The 16,912-nt window shown below is 34.9% G+C and overlaps 1 protein-coding gene across 9 annotated transcripts in view; it reads right to left on the minus strand.

Annotated features, from left to right (window-relative positions):
- The window catches only part of LOC125648904 (ninein-like protein), a 93,416-nt gene that overhangs the window by 18,654 nt on the left and 57,850 nt on the right, over positions 1 to 16,912 (minus strand). For 3 of the 9 annotated variants that reach the window (XM_056165064.1, XM_048875942.2, XM_056165068.1), the window contains 14 exons: positions 15,659 to 15,748; positions 15,364 to 15,556; positions 14,656 to 14,751; positions 13,199 to 13,386; positions 11,350 to 11,489; positions 10,847 to 11,267; positions 10,028 to 10,190; positions 9,700 to 9,890; positions 9,570 to 9,605; positions 8,979 to 9,173; positions 5,146 to 5,301; positions 3,953 to 4,066; positions 3,644 to 3,754; positions 3,331 to 3,444 (listed from right to left, as the gene is read on the minus strand). In XM_056165064.1, coding sequence (XP_056021039.1) covers positions 3,331 to 3,444; positions 3,644 to 3,754; positions 3,953 to 4,066; positions 5,146 to 5,301; positions 8,979 to 9,173; positions 9,570 to 9,605; positions 9,700 to 9,890; positions 10,028 to 10,190; positions 10,847 to 11,267; positions 11,350 to 11,489; positions 13,199 to 13,386; positions 14,656 to 14,751; positions 15,364 to 15,556; positions 15,659 to 15,748 — 2,208 coding nt within the window. The remainder of the gene's footprint in view (positions 1 to 3,330; positions 3,445 to 3,643; positions 3,755 to 3,952; positions 4,067 to 5,145; positions 5,302 to 8,978; positions 9,174 to 9,569; positions 9,606 to 9,699; positions 9,891 to 10,027; positions 10,191 to 10,846; positions 11,268 to 11,349; positions 11,490 to 13,198; positions 13,387 to 14,655; positions 14,752 to 15,363; positions 15,557 to 15,658; positions 15,749 to 16,912) is intronic. The other 6 variants (XM_056165069.1, XM_056165065.1, XM_056165066.1 and 3 more) reach the window with 6 other exon arrangements.

Below are 16,912 nucleotides of genomic sequence, written 5' to 3' on the forward strand. Positions count from 1 at the left end.
GCCCCATCCAACCCCAGGGGCCCATGATTTGAACAAACTTGAATCTGCATTATGTCAGGAAGCTTTCATGTAAATCTCAGCTTTTCTGGCTTAGTGGTTCTTGAGAAGAAGATTTTTAAAGTTTTTTCCTATATATTTGCATGTAAAACTTTGATCCCCCCTTGTGGCCCCATCCTACCACCGGGGGCCATGATTTGAACAAACTTGAATCTGCAATATGTCAGGAAGCTTTCAGGTAAATTTCAGCTCTTCTGGCCCAGTGGTTCTTGAGAAGAAGATTTTTAAATGACCCCACCCTATTTTTGCATTTTTGTGATTATCTCCCCTTTGAAAGGGACATGGCCCTTCATTTGAACAAACTTGAAAGCCCTTCACCCAAGGATGCTTTTGGCCAAGTTAGGTTGAAATTGGCCCAGTGGTTCTGGAGAAGAAGTCGAAAATGTGAAAAGTTTACGGACAGACAGACAGACGGACGCCGGACAAAATGTGATCAGAATAGCTCACTTGAACCTTCGGTTCAGGTGAGCTAAAAACTCCAGAAAACAGTGAATAATTAGAAATATTCAAAGTCTAAGGGCAATAACTTTGGTGAAAACAGGTCAATCAACATGAGACTCCAAACTTGATCTGTAAGTCATCAATATAAAGAAATATACCAAATATTAGCTAATAATCTATAAGCACTGCAAAAAATGTCTGGAAAATAATAAATAATTTAAAAAGGGCAAGAACTGTCGCTCAGAATCTACAAGTACAGCAGAAAAGGTCCAAACAGAGAGAGGTCATAAACACTATATGTTTGACCATTTCATGACATGGGCAGAAAAATATCAAATACATGTAGTTTAATAGTTATTAGCCACTTTAAAAGAGCTATTTTCATATGATATAAAAATACTAGATAAAACTTCCAACAATTGTTCTATCTACAGATTCCAACAATATGTTCTATCTACAGAGTATTGTGACCTGTATATTCTTTTGTTAAGTTTTGAAACTTTTAAATGAAAAAAAGAATTGAAATGGAATCAGCTAGTACTACAGTCATGGATGAAATATTTTCTACGTCGAAAGTTGAACGTCAATGACAACTCAACAAACCAATATTTCTTTGAGCTATTAAAGAAAGTCTACTACATATATGGCAGTAAATAACCAAGAGGCTAATTGTTTGACATATCAATACTTCATCCTGTGCAATTATTTACAATATCCAAGTAGCCATTAGCCAATATTGTAAAAGGTTTGGCAAAATTCTTCAGTAGTCACAATAATTATGTTGTTATGCTTATTTCAATACCAACACCAAGCAATCGTTTGAAGAGGATATCGATGACACATTGAGCAGCCTCAGGGAGCAACACTAGGATTCTTTGACCTTGGGGTTTAAGGACACTTAATTGATACAAACAAATCAAACTTCTGTTTTCAAATATTTCTGTCCAAAATGTGAATAAATAAAAACATGTAAAAATAGCAACATTACAAACTGAATTCAAATGATCAGTGTTTACTGGGTATTTGTTGTCAGAGCTTTATCAGTGTTTACTGAGTATTTGTTGCCAGAACCACAGGCAATTGCATCGCTTGGGGTCGAATTCACTATATAGTAAATTCTACCCCAAGCGATGCAATTGCCTGTGGCCAGAACTTTATCAGTGTTTACTGGGTATTTGTTGTCAGAGCTTTATCAGTGTTTACTGGGTATTTGTTGTCAGAGCTTTATCAGTGTTTACTGGGTATTTGTTGTCAGAGTTTTATCGGTGTTTACTGGGTATTTGTTGTCAGAGCTTTATCAGTGTTTACTGGGTATTTGTTGTCAGAGTTTTATCAGTGTTTACTGGGTATTTGTTGTCAGAGCTTTCCTGTATAGACACTCTGTCTGTAATTGCTTGAATTCTTTTCACACACTGAATAAAAAATTGCTTTAGTTGCATCATGTTGGTCAATAAGTATCAATAAATATAACTCCACAGTAACAAAAACTTTCAAAAATCCCCAGATTCTGTAAAAATAAAACAAAAACAAAAAGTAAAAATGTAAAAAATTGGGACAATTCAAAAGGAGGTAGAAAACTTTGTTTGTAGCAAGTGTCTTTAAAATTAAGATCACAACTCAAGAGACCATAAGCTAGAACTACAAAATATGTCATTCACAAAAATAACTGGACCTGTCCTAATGGGACTAATACCCCCTGCAGGACTTGTCCATGTTGGGGCATATTTGAATGTTTTACATGTATTATAAGCTGAAAAACAGAAGAACATAAGTTTCAACATTATTCATATTTCACCTGAAACATACAGGATACACAAAATTTCTTTGACCTCAATATTTATCACTAATGTGTAATAAAGAGTACGCAATACACACACAACAGCAGTGGTTTACATACATACAACACATAATACAATACACACACAACAGCAGTGGTTTACATACATACAACACATAATACAATACACACACAACAACAGTGGGTTACATACATACAACACATAATACAATACACACACAACAGCAGTGGGTTACATACATACAACACATAATACAATACACACACAACAGCAGTGGGTTACATACATACATACAATACATACATGTACATACAATACATACAGAAAAACAAGTAGCATGAAATTTACAGATTTAGTGTTTTATCTTTATCATTTGTTTGCTTGATGCTGAATTAAGGAGGACGCTACTGGGGTAAAAAAAAAAAAAACCAAAAAACTAAGAAAAAGCAAAATATTAAAATATTGGAATGGAAGCATACTGACCCAAGTACACATATACTGTAGATTCTGTATTCTATATGAGTATTTATAGATCACAAAATGACTCGTAGATGTCAAACCGTAAGAACATGAATTTGTGAGTGGAATGTTGATCAAGACTTTTTACATGTATTTCAGCAATATAAAGATAAAAAAAACAAGTAATTTAATTCCATGAGTGGTGCCTCTCACTAAATTTTGTGATGATTATTTAGGAATCTACAGTATTGGTCTTTTACCAGCTTGACTATTATTTGCAACATGAGAGTAGCAATGAGCTGTTCGTAGCATGAGAGTAGCATAAACTGTACGTAGCATAAGCTGTTTGTAGCATGAGAGTAGCATTAGATGTTTCTAGCATTAGCTACGTAGCATGAGAGTAGCATTAGCCATTTGTAGCATGAGGTTGACTATTGTAGTATGATGTCACGCGAGCTTGAGCACTCATGGGAGCAATGTGTTGTGGAATGGAGTAGAAACTGAAGAAACTGGTTTATGATCATAAGAATAGATCTGAATGCTATGATAAGAGATGATTTGCGATGGCGGGTACCTTCTGTTTGGCTAGTTTATCGACTCTATCATCCACACGAGTCAGTTTGTGCTGTGCTGCTGACAGTGTGTCCTCAAGGAATGTGTTCCGTTCTTGTATTTTGTCTATCACATGCTTCCGTGCACAGGAGTGAGAAAAAGTGAGGTTAGAATCGAATGGTGAAACATCCAATAATTGCACAGGGGGGGAATGCTACTCTTTTTACTAAGAATATCAATTATATCTGTAAATTCTAAGTTATTCCTTTTTCTATCCAATGAATTCTATATAAACCCTCCTCCCCACTAATTTCCTCTATTTATAAACTTGATACCTGTGCATGTGCTGGTATGACTGTGTTCTGGTACTTTTGCAGTTCATACTTCAGTTTATTTGTTTCATCAAGAAGAGACTTGTTTTCCTCCTCTAAACGAATAATCTTCTCCTTTGAGGAGAAAACAATGTAGAATATTAGAGAATATCCATTGCCGAGTCTATTCAAGAAGCATACAGAGAATATCCATTGCCGAGTCTATTCAAGAAGCATACAGAGAATATCCATTGCCGAGTCTATTCAAGAAGCATACAGAGAATATCAATTTTAATATTCAACTTTTTCGTAAACTCTCTGTTTTATCTTTACCTGTGAACCAGAATTTTTGCCCGCTTCTTTCTGCATCTCACATAATTCCTTTTGCATTTTTTCTACAGATTTCTCTAAGAGCTTCTTTTCTCTATTTACAGCATCTAATGTTGCCTTTTTACAATACAAGGTTTGTCATTAGAAAAGCATGCAATAGTTTTTAATGAACTTCATAACATATGTTACATAAATGACATGTAAATAATGATTAAACACACCAAAGTACTGCAACACATCAGTCTGAGAGAAACAAGTAAGAAAAAAATAATCAAACACTGAGACACACATGACATGTAATACATGTAGTTACACAGCTGCTATTAAGGTAGCTCCATCCTCATGTGACTTATCAATATTAATGGTTAAAAGTGGAAAAACTTTATTAATTTCCACTCAATATAGTTTAATTTAATCAATAACCAAAGAAAATGTATATGTTGCCACCTTTTTAAAGATGTCAAACATACAAAAACAGAAGTATACATCAACATCAGAAAATCACACATTTTCGTTAAACAGAATAATAAAAATAGATAAGAACTTGTTGAAATAACAAAATTTAGATATCAACAGTTTTAAAAAAAAACTGCTAATTCATAAATATGTATATATTAACTGTGGATATTAGGGAAACCAATGTATAATAGACATCCAGTGGAGGAAATTCCAGCATAGGAGTTATTGCCCTTGACAAAATTTTTTTAGTCATAAATAATTAATTATCTTTGGAAAATATAAACTTTTGCGATGTTAATAGTTGACGTGATTTTTTATTATATCCAGTGAATAAAATTCCTTTAAAAGATATATTTCTATCATGCGCAAAGTTTAGATTATCAAGATTTTTGCAAAAACCTATGACATCACATGAGGATCGATCAACCTTAAATTCAAATCAAACATTCATTTTCAGCTACAGCACAGTAAATAAGTTTTATTTTCACTGAGTGAATACTCATGAAAATTTAGATCTCATGATATTTTCTGTTACTTGTGTTCATTAATAAAACATCATCACTTGTAAAAGTTTCTTTAATCATAAATAAAGATATTTGCGATCTTGCAGCTGAAAATTTCCCAACTTATAGAACTGTCATAACAGATATAAGGGAACATATGATCTCAAAACTTGAACACACACACACACACACACACACACACACACATGTATTTCTACATTACACTACCCATACCTTCTGTTTTCCTGCCTCCCTTGATGTCTCTACCAGTTCAGCCTTCACTGCTTTCACAGCACTTGCTTTCTCTTCATCAATCTCTGAAATCCTTGTTTCCATGGCAAGTTTTGTCATCTGGAGAGCCTTTTGGAGTTCAGACTGAGCTTTCTCTGCCTAAAATATACAAGATATACTGTATATATACTCACATATAAGTCATTTTTGGAGCAAAATTCTGAAGTCTATGTCCGACTTACATGCATATACTACTGCCTGAATTTTTTTGTCGTACAACTTAATTGAGATATTTGACGATCATTGTCAAACAATAAAAGGGGCTGATTAAAATTTCAATCTGACTTATAAGAGCCAATGTCACTTTCCTGAAAATTTCTTTCAAAAATGGTCTGAGACTGAGTTACACATGGGTCGATTTATATGCAAGTATATATTAATATCCCAATAATCCCAATCACAACATATATTTCACATTTTGCCATTTGGCCTCTCACACTGACGAAATAAAAAAAAACAGTAACAAGGAATGTTTATGTGGAAAACAACAAATTAACTAGTTCTAATTGTAACGGGGACCGTTACAGATGTTCCCCAAACCTCCCCCAATTAAAAAGTGATGTCCTTGTGAATCTATAGGAAAAAATCATTTTATTTTAGCCTTTAATTACATGTAGTACGTTCAATATGGTCATTTTAGTACCAAGAAATGAAAGAAAGCGTTGCACGTGCATACACGCGCACGCGTGTATGATTCCGAATTTTTGTTGATGTCATTCAACAGGCATTTGTATCGTATACCCACAGTATGAATTTCATAACGTTTCCACCAAATATAAGGAAGTTATAGCGATTTTAAAATCGTCCAATCAGAAATCAGCACACGTGCATGCACGTGCTGAGCAGTAATTCTAACCACAGCAATTTGTAAGGAGTACCAAGATACATCTAAACCCCTAATATGAATAGAATTTGATGAAAAACAAAAACGTTATCGTCCTTTAAAAATTGAACATTTAAAAAACGTTGCACGCGCATGCGCGTGTGCGTTGGCATTTTTGGTTACACCAACATATAGATACACATATTGTCTACGTATGCTGTGAATATCATCTCATTCGCTTTATAAATAAAATAGTTACAAACGTTTTAGCATTATCCAATCAAAATGAAGCGCACGTGCATGCGCGTGCAAATTGGTAATTTTGACCATGTAAATCAGTTAAGGGTCTCAATATCTACCTATGATATGAATTTCAAGCCATTTCAATGAAGAACAAAAAAAGTTAGACTGATTCCAAAGTTAGCGTACAAATTTTGTAATGCGCGTGTACGCACATGCGTGCGCGTGCTGGCAAAATAACTATTATTTTTCATATGTACAAATGATATACTATCATCCTATTTAGGTTTTATATCGCTTCCTTCAATATTCTGATTTTCCATTTTTTGTACCAAAATTGCAATGCACGTGCGCGCGCGTGCATGCACGTGCAAACAAAATGACTATCACTATGCACATCTACAAACGCTATACTATCATCCTGGAAAGTTTCATATCGATCCCTTTTGTAGTTTCTGAGAACACTACCGGACAAAAAAGTACCGGAGAAAAAGAATAATAATAATAATAACTAGTTCTAATTGTAACGGGGACCGTTACAGATGTTCCCCAAACCTCCCCCAATTAAAAAGTGATGTCCTTGTGAATCTATAGGAAAAAATCATTTTATTTTAGCCTTTAATTACATGTAGTACGTTCAATATGGTCATTTCAGTACCAAGAAATGAAAGAAAGCATTGCACGTGCATACACGCGCACGCGTGTATGATTCCGAATTTTTGTTGATGTCGTTCAACAGGCATTTGTATCATATACCCACAGTATGAATTTCATAACGTTTCCAACAAATATAAGGAAGTTATAGCGATTTTAAAATCGTCCAATCAGAAATCAGCACACGTGCATGCACGTGATGAGCAGTAATTCTAACCACAGCAATTTGTAAGGAGTACCAAGACACATCAAAACCCCTAATATCAATAGAATTTGAAGAAAAACAAAAATGTTGTCGTCCTTTAAAAATTGAACATTTAAAAAACGTTGCACGCGCATGCGCGTGGGCATTTTTTTGTTACACCAATATGTCGATACACATATTGTCAACCTATGCTGTGAATATCATCTCATTCGCTTTATAAATAAGATAGTTACAAACGTTTTAGTATTATCCAATCAAAATGAAGCGCACATGCATGCGCGTGCAAATTGGTAATTTTGACCATGCAAATCAGTTAAGGGTCTCAATATCTACCTACGATATAAATTTCAAGCCATTTCAATGAACAACAAAAAAGTTAGACTGATTCCAAAGTTAGTGTACAAATTTTGTAATGCGCATGCACGCGCATGTGTGCGTGTGCTGACAAAATAACTATTATTTTTCATATGTACAAATGATATACTATCATCCTATTTAGGTTTTATATCGATTCCTTCAATATTCTGATTTTCCATTTTTTGTACCAAAATTGCAATGCACGTGCGCGCGCGTGCATGCACGTGCAGACAAAATGACTATCACTATGCACATCTACAAACGCTATACTATCATCCTGGTAAGTTTCATATCGATCCCTTTTGTAGTTTCTGAGAACACTACCGGACAAAAAAGTACCGGAGAAAAAGAATAATAATAATAATAAGAAACAGAGTAAAAACAATATGTTCCCAAACTTTGTTTGGGGAACATAATAATAATAATAATAAGAAGAAACAGAGTAAAAACAATATGTTCCCAAACTTTGTTTGGGGAACATAATAAATTTATATCCAATCAAATTCACAGAAAGTTTCTCTCCATAAATCAAAATTCTCAAAATCTATTTATTACAACTTCACATGGAGTGTAAGTACCCATGTTTTATGTTCTCACATATTCATATCATTTCACAAAATTATGTACAAAATATGAATCCATTATCTATTGCAACCATAGCAGTATTTAGCTTAACATGATAAAAGACTTTTGAAAAAGAATTCCTGATATTTCATAGCCTTAAACTTTGAAACTTTGGTCTCATGTATTCAAATACAGTAATACACAATTATAGCAAACCTCAAGGGCCAGTGAAAATAAAATTATAACCAACATTTATAAACTTTGTTATACTCAATATAACATTTTTGTTATATTACTCTCATTGGGAAATAAATATCACTTCACAATTAGCATAAACTTGTTGTAAACATGTTCATTATAATTGTGTATGACTGTATCACAGGTTTACAATTGTTCATCATAAGGATGTTTACTGTATTACAAAAGTTCTTTATAAGCATGTTTTACTGTATTGCAGGTTTACAACTGTTCTGTATAATCATGTTCTATTGTATTACAGGGTTACAACTGTTCTGTATAATCATGTTCTACTGTATGACAGGGTTACAACTGTTCTGTATAATCATGTTCTATTGTATTACAGGGTTACCACTGTTCTGTATAATCATGTTCTATTGTATTGCAGGTTTACAACTGTTCTGTATAATCATGTTCTACTGTATGACAGGTTTACAACTGTTCTGTATAATCATGTTCTACTGTATGACAGGTTTACAACTGTTCTTTATAATCATGTTTTACTGTATTGTAGGGTTACAACTGATCTTTATAAGCATGTTCTATTGTATTACAGGTTTACAACTGTTCTTTATAATCATATTTTATTGTATCACAGGTTTATAGTTGTTCTGTATAAGCAAGTTCTATTGTATTATTCTTTATAATCATGTTTTACTGTATTACAGGTTTACAGCTATTGTGGGCTATACACACCAGTATTTTGTCCTTCTGTAGGGCTGTTATGGTCCTGTTGAGTTCTTCGATCTTTTTGGTAGTCTTGGACTCCTTGTTGATTTCTATATACACTTTGTCGAGTTCCTGTTGTAACACGTTGACTTGCTGCATCAGCTGTTTCCTCTCCTGGTTGTAGGTTTCTTGCAATTTCTCTATCTGATTCACATACTCATCCTAGACAACAAATATCATAGCCATCTACACCACCACTTAACATCTGTTTCTGTAAGTGTTAATCAAACAATTACAGAAATAAACAGAAATGCAACAAACAAAATCACAAACAAATATTTTATATTCAAGTGCAAAATTGCACACTCTTGTATTGAGTGACCATCTATCTATAGTTTATGAACACAGAATATGAATGATACAGACTCTGAATTGACATGAATGTTACAGAATGAATACAAAGCAAATAATTCATTTCATTTTACATTCCACAACAACATTAGTAATAATGTTGATTTCACAATGCACCTAAATGATTCCATGATTGGTCTGATGTTCCAATGAACTAATGAATGAATGTGAAGCATTGAAACATGCACCACACACTTAATATTTCACCTGTTTTGCCATTCTTCTTTGTCTTTCTTTGTGTCTCTATAGTAAATGCATTTGGTGTAAAAACAAAATCTAAATTTCAAAGGCACACAAGTCAAATCCAGTGACATGACGTTTGAACTTTGAACCTTACCTGGAGTTCCTCTCTGATGGCACATGCTAGTTCCTCCTCTAGTCCCATCCTCTCTTCTTCAAACTTCCTTGAGAGAGCCTCTCTTTCAGATTCCATCTTGTCCTCCAGGTTGTGAAGTTGTTGCCGAAGAAATTGCACCTGCTCCTCATATTTCTTCACTAGTTCCTCTTTTTCCCTCTCAAATCCTTTATCTTTAAATATATTATTTTTTGGTCAAATTCAAACAGAATGATTTTTTAATTATAAGGTTCTAATGTTCATCTATCTAAAGAGTCAAATTTTGCAACTATAATGTTTCAAAATTTCAGAGACATTTCTGAAATCTTACCCATTTGACTTTTCTGATGGGCGAAAGCTTTTTCCATGGACAATCTCTCCTTCTGAAGATCTCTCATCATTGACTCCTTCTGCGTATCCATAATGTCCCCTTTGTGCTTTTCCAGAAGCTCATAAAAGTCATCCCTAAGTTTTCCTTTCAAGGCCATTTCTCCCTGGAATTTGTTGTAACAATTACTGAAATTCTTCATTTTTGTTAAGTGAGTTATCTTTTAACAATTACATCTAACAAAAACTCCAATTCTTTCCACACTTCTCCCTATTCTACTTGACACCTGGGCAATCTGTTTCTCAGATTTTATGGATGAAATTGAAATCACCATGAGTGACACGGAAACTGAAGCAACGTCTCCGGGTGAATAATTTCACAGTATTTACAGCATCTACCATTAATTCAACATTTTGTATTTACAGCATTTACAGTAAATCTAACATTCTGTATTACAACATTAACAGTGATTTTAACACTGTATTTACAGCATTAACAGTGAATTTAACACTCTGTATTACAGCATTAACAGTGAATTTAACACTGTATTACAGCATTAACAGCGAATTTAACACTGTATTTACAGCATTAACAGTGAATTTAACATTCTGTATTACAACATTAACAGGGATTTTAACACTGTATTTACAGCATTCTCAGGGAATTTAACACTCTGTAGCTGCAATTGTTATTCAGCTGATATTTCAACATCCCATTGCAGAAAGACTTTCAACAAATTTCTTATCTGTGCAAAGATATTCTCAAAAATCTTGTTTATGCAAAGATTTTATTTATGCAAAGATATTTTCAGAAATTTCTTACCTGTGCAAAGATATTCTCAAAATCTTGCAAGTCTCTTCTGTATTCATTCTCTTGTTTCTGAAGTTCTTTTTCAAACTCGTCCTGGATTTTTAACTTTTCTACTTCAAACTGTCGAGACATGTCCTCTATTTTCATAGATAATTGCACCTTTTCCTTCTCCAATTCATTTATTGCACCTTCAGTACCCATTAAAGTGGACTCAAGTTCATCTTTGAGATCACTCTGTTCTTGCTCATACTGAGCCGAGAGTTCCTCCTTTTGGAAGAATAACTGTTCCCGCAAGTCATTTCTTTCTTGCACTAAATTCTGAATTTCCTCCAATGAGCAGGCTAGTTTATTTTCTAAGTCCTCATCTTTTTTATTTTCACTTTCTATTTGTAAGATCTGGGCCTGCAGTTCTCTTTTATATTCCTTTTGTAAGCTGAAAACATTATTATATATTAAGCGATGCCATTAAATTCTGCGTGTCATCCCTGAAGCTCGGCCAACATGAGATTCCTTACCTGTCAATGATTCCCTGTTTTTCCTTCTGGAATTCCTCTTCCATTGCTTTCTGTGCAGAGGAATAATTCCTACTGGACTCCCCTAACCTGGTCTGGAAGTCCATCTGGAGTTTATTCTCGTTATCCTTCAGAAGTTTGTCCTAATGTTCATAAAGATTATGCTGATTCAGAGACAAGTTTTAAATCCAATTCAAACTGATCCTGCCTTTGGTTGCTAGGACTGAATGTACGTAGTCAGGGATAACAGTCATCCTTGTGTAAACAACGTGTGATCTCAATATGCACATAATTTACATTTACAGGCACAAAAATAAAACTATATATGAGAAAAAAATGAACCAAAATTTTTCATCTCTTTGATGTTACCAACTTCTGCAATTTCTCACAAAGACCACAGAAAATACATATTTATTCAACTTCACTCCATAGTTAATCCATGAATGATAAACAGTAGCGTATGTAATGAGACCGACTGTTAACATATTTGCCATTTTTTTTTTTTTCATGCAACGTTATGTAACTCTATACACCAAGGTAGATCTGCCCCAAGCTTTTATATCCATCAAGCAAATGTCATCCCTATCTGATCAATCATCAAGTTGAATGCAATTATAGACTGTAAGTATGTCCCTATTCCATCTAAAGTCATTTCTCAATAGCACTATAATTTCCATATTCTATTACAAGATGATGTTGGAGCACATGATTATTAGTCACTCAAAGTTTCCCAATCACAAAATAAAAAACGTGAAGCATTGATTAGAAAATTATATTATTTTTTTAACATAGTGATTATATAATAACATCATAATCAGTTAGGGGCATAAAGCAAACATGTGATCTTACACACACATACAACCTATCATTTGTGTTAAATGTTCATACCAATTGTTGGGCCGTTCTTTACTCACTGATTTTAACTAGAGATTACTCGGTTAACCTGATCACAATATAGGGCTCATGGCGGTTCAACAGGGGATGCTTACTCCTCCTAGGCACCTGATCCCACCTCTGGTATATTCAGGGATCCGTGATCAATGTGTATATATATATATCCAAATTGGTTTGTTTTTTTTAAATCACAGTGTCCAGTATAAGATATTTATATATATGCATCTATATATATATATATATATTCAAAACTATTTTAAAATGTAACGCCTGAGGATTATGAAATGAAAGCGCTTGTGTTAAAATTTTAACTTTGTGTATTGTTTATTTTATTTCGTTGAATATATATATATATATTAAATACCTAACATTTTCGTTATTGGGTTTTTTTTATGCAGGGTCATTGACTTCATCTGAAATCTTTGGTGTTTTGTATTTTCCACCAATATACGTTGCATTCAGGGATTCCATTATGTAAAAGAAGATGCAGTGCGCAGACTCTAATAAACAGTTGTGAAAGAAGACATGTAGCAGGGGTAGACTAGTAGTATTTCACTTGCAACTTTGAGATGTTATTTACATTTTTGAGTGAAATGAACAATTTTCTGCACTTTTCTGAATACTTTTAATACTTTTCTGGATTAAGCTAGCTTTTAGATGAAACAAACATTTCTTGGTGTACCAGTGAAAATTTGTGGTGCACATGGTGTGAAGTAAGGAGGAATTCACCTGTCTGAGTTATGAATGAAAGGAAAGAGTACCACACGGTAAATGATTAAGGACAGGAGCTAAGAGAGGTAACTCATTGTAACAAAATATGACTTTGTCTTATCTTTTAATGACATGTTTGCATTATACTCCTGACTGATAATCAAAGCCAATTTGACTACTGATATATGAAATATAAGTACATTTTACTATATGGGGCATTCATTGTTGCATGTTCTATAAATCTGACCTGCTCCTCCTTCAGTCTCTGCCGTAGCTCCTCCTTCTCCACCTGAAATTTCTCCTCCAGCTGCAAGATCTCGTTCCTGTGACTCTGTTCTAGGTCCTTTTTCTCCCGTTCATTATGGATCTTAAGGTCTGTCATTTCCTTCTTTAGAATCTCTATGTAATCTCTATCACTCTGTATACTGCTCACACCTGTATCACATACCGTATATTTAATCGTGATTTTACGTGTTACTGAAATACTGAACCCAGCAGATTTGTTAATTGTCATTACAAGGTCATCAAATCACGGCTCAACCAGTTAACCAGGTAACACAGGTCCATACTGCGAGAGGATATTACAGAAATAAACAAGATGTACTGTGAGCAATGCTCACTAAGAATACCCCCCCGCTTACCCCTATCTCCCAAAGGGTGTTGTTAATAGGTATAAATTACCTCTTTCCTGAGTGTCAAAATATGGTATGCCTTTGTAGAAGAAAATGGAAGATATAGTCCGAACACAAATCCATGGCATAAACCTATAATTTTGACCTTGAGATCAAAGGTCAAGGTCATAAAGAGGTCATGAATGTACATGACACATAGTCTCATGGTGATACACCCATGTCTTATGGTATGACTATGTCAAAACCCTATAATCAATTTTAACCTTGAGGTCAAAGTTCAAGGTCATATAGAGGTCATGAAGGTACTCGACACATCGTCTCATGATGATACACTTATGTGTCAAATATGATATGCCTATGTCAAAGAACAAAGAAGTTATGGCCCAGACACACATCCATTGTAAAAAAAACCTTTAATTTTGATCTCGAGGTCAAAGGTCAAGGTCATATAGAGGTCATGAAGGTACTCGACACATCATCTCATGGTGATCTACCTGTGTGCCAAATATGGTATGCCTAAGTCAAAGAACAAAGAAGTTATGGCCCGGACACGAATCTGCAGACAGACAGACAGACGGACGGACAGACAGAGTGATTCCTATATACCCCCCAGAACTTCGTCCGGGGGGTATAATTAATAAATACATGAGGGTATGAACTGCGATGCTTCACATCGAGATACTTTATGAAGTGTATCATATATTCTCACCAATATATCTACCTTTAATAAATCCAGTTTGCTCTGTATGTATTAATTTATCTAGGAAAAGTGTTATTCTTTCTGCAATACACCCTGATGCTAGTTTATAAACAACATTCAAAAGAGAGATGTCATGATTTACATCTACTATGCTGAAATAGTAGTCAGGGTTTGACTAATAGTACATTCGTCTCCAGCTCGTCCACCACCAGTCAATAAACAATGACTAATATTTCAGCATAGTATACGCAAATTATAACACTATTACTCAAGTAATGGCTCTTGAGTCTAGAAAAAGAAAAAAGAGGAGAAAGAAAAGAAATGACAATGTGTTTGTGTACAAAGAGAAATTTAAAACGATCCTGTACTTACTACAGGTGTCATCGTCGTCAGCAGGGGCCAAGGGGAGACGTCTTCTGACCCTCCCGGGGTGGTTAGGAATGTATAATCCTTCATCCTCAGAGTTCTCTGTCATCAGGGAAAAAATCCTTATTTCACATCATCAACAAATTAGTCTGAATTAACAAAAATCGTTTATTTTCCGGATTTTAAGTCTTGTAAATCAATGTGCTTTTTAGTGTAAGTTACTTGTGCAGAATTCCAGTGAGAACTATTGCATATAAAATTCAATAATATAATTTGTGCAAAGTTTTTTTGTTCTATACATCAAAGAATAGGAATAGATGATTAGGTCCTCAAATGCATGGTTATATCCGCAGTCAATTTCTCACAAGCAGAATGAAGAGCTTTACATTAGCGATATACACCAGGCATAGCTTTCAATTCTACGTCTTTGTGAAATGTTAAGAATACATGTATATAATACAGTTCAACAACTGTTTACACTTAAACGTAGGGAAGAATAAAGTTCAAAGTTCATGTGTAAGCAAGTGAAGAAAAAGGACAGTCATGTATTTCCATATAATATATATCAACATGAATTTCGTATGGTGTATACTGGTAGGAAATAAACAGTGAGAAGTGCTTTCTGCATATACATACAATGTACAAGGAGGAGAAAGCCACGCCCTCTGAGGTTTCTGTTAGTCCACATTACAGGTGGAGGAAGAGACACTTTACCTGAGGACACGGAGGAGCGGACCCCTCGCTTGGTCTTAACATAGTCGGACAAGAAGGACCCCTCCCTGATGGGAATACGCGACCCAAAATTGGGGGTCTGGCTGCCAGAGTGCTCACTTTTATTGCGGGAGTTCATCTGTTGCTGAAGTTCCAAAACCTGAGCTGTCAGTTCATCATTCATGTCCTTGAGTTTCTGGAAGAGCAAATCATGATGAGATATATATAAAGCAGCGAAAAAATACAGTTCATTATCACAGAGACTAATTAGTTTTATTCTCTACTGGTGGCTAAAGACCTGATTTTCTGAGGTAGTTCTGGTCAGTTTCTCCTGGTGTGATCGTTGTTGTTCTGGTGTCATCAAGTCCGAGGCCTCATACTCCTCCCACTAAAGTATAAAAAAACGTACACATTAATTCCGAGGTCTCATACTCCTCCCACTAAAGTATAACAAGAGGCCCAAGGGCCGCATCGCTCACCTGAGTTACCTTGGCCCATATCTGAAAACTTTCCATATATATTTACATCTAAAACCTTAGTCCGTATTGTGGCCCCAACCTACCCCTGGAGGCCATGATATTTACAAACTCGAATTTGCACTATGTCAGGAAGCTTTCATGTAAATCTCAACTCCTCTGGCCCATTCGTTCTTGAGAGGTTGATTTTTAATGGTTTTTTCTATTTATTCACAATTTCCCATGTAAAACTTTGATCCCCTATTGTGGCCCCAAACTACCCCCAGGGGCCATGATTTGAACAAACTTGAATCTGCACTATGTCAGGAAGCTTTCATGTAAATCTCAGCTCATTGGTTCTTGAGAAGATGATTTGTAAAGATTTTCCATATATATTTCTATGTAAAACTTTGATCCCTATTATAGCCCCAATCTACCCCCGGGGGCCATGATTTGAACAACCTTGAATCTGCACTATGTAAGGAAGCTTTCATGTAAATCTCAGCTCTTCTGCCTCATTGGCTCTTGAGAAGAAGACTTTTTAAAGATTTTCTCTATATATTTCTATGTAAAAGTTTGATCCCCTATTGTGGCCCCAACCTACCCCCAGGGGCCATGATTTGAACAACCTTGAATCTGCACTATGTCAGGAAGCTTTCATGTAAATCTCAGCTCTTCTGGCTCATTGGATCTTGAGAAGAAGATTTATAAAGATTTTCCCTATATATTTGCATGTAAAACTTTGATCCCCCCTTGTGGCCCCAACCTACCCCCGGGGATCATGATTTGAACAAACTTAAATTTGCACTATGTCAGGAAGCTTTCATGAAAATTTCAGCTCTTCTGGCCCAGTGGTTCTTTAGAAGAAGATTTTTAAATGACCCCATCCTATTTTTGTGATTATCTCCCCTTTGAAGGGGGCATGGCCCTTCATTTGAACAAACTTGAAAGCCCTTTACCCAAGAATGCTTTTGGCCAAGTTTGATTATAATTGGCCCAGGGGTTCTTGAGAAGAAGATGAAAATGTGAAAAGTTTACAACGACACCAACACCGATGACGACAATGTACAAATTTTGATCAGAAAAGCTCACTTGAG

The sequence above is a fragment of the Ostrea edulis genome, chromosome 5 (genome assembly GCF_947568905.1).
Source record: "Ostrea edulis chromosome 5, xbOstEdul1.1, whole genome shotgun sequence".
NCBI lineage: Eukaryota > Metazoa > Mollusca > Bivalvia > Ostreida > Ostreidae > Ostrea > Ostrea edulis.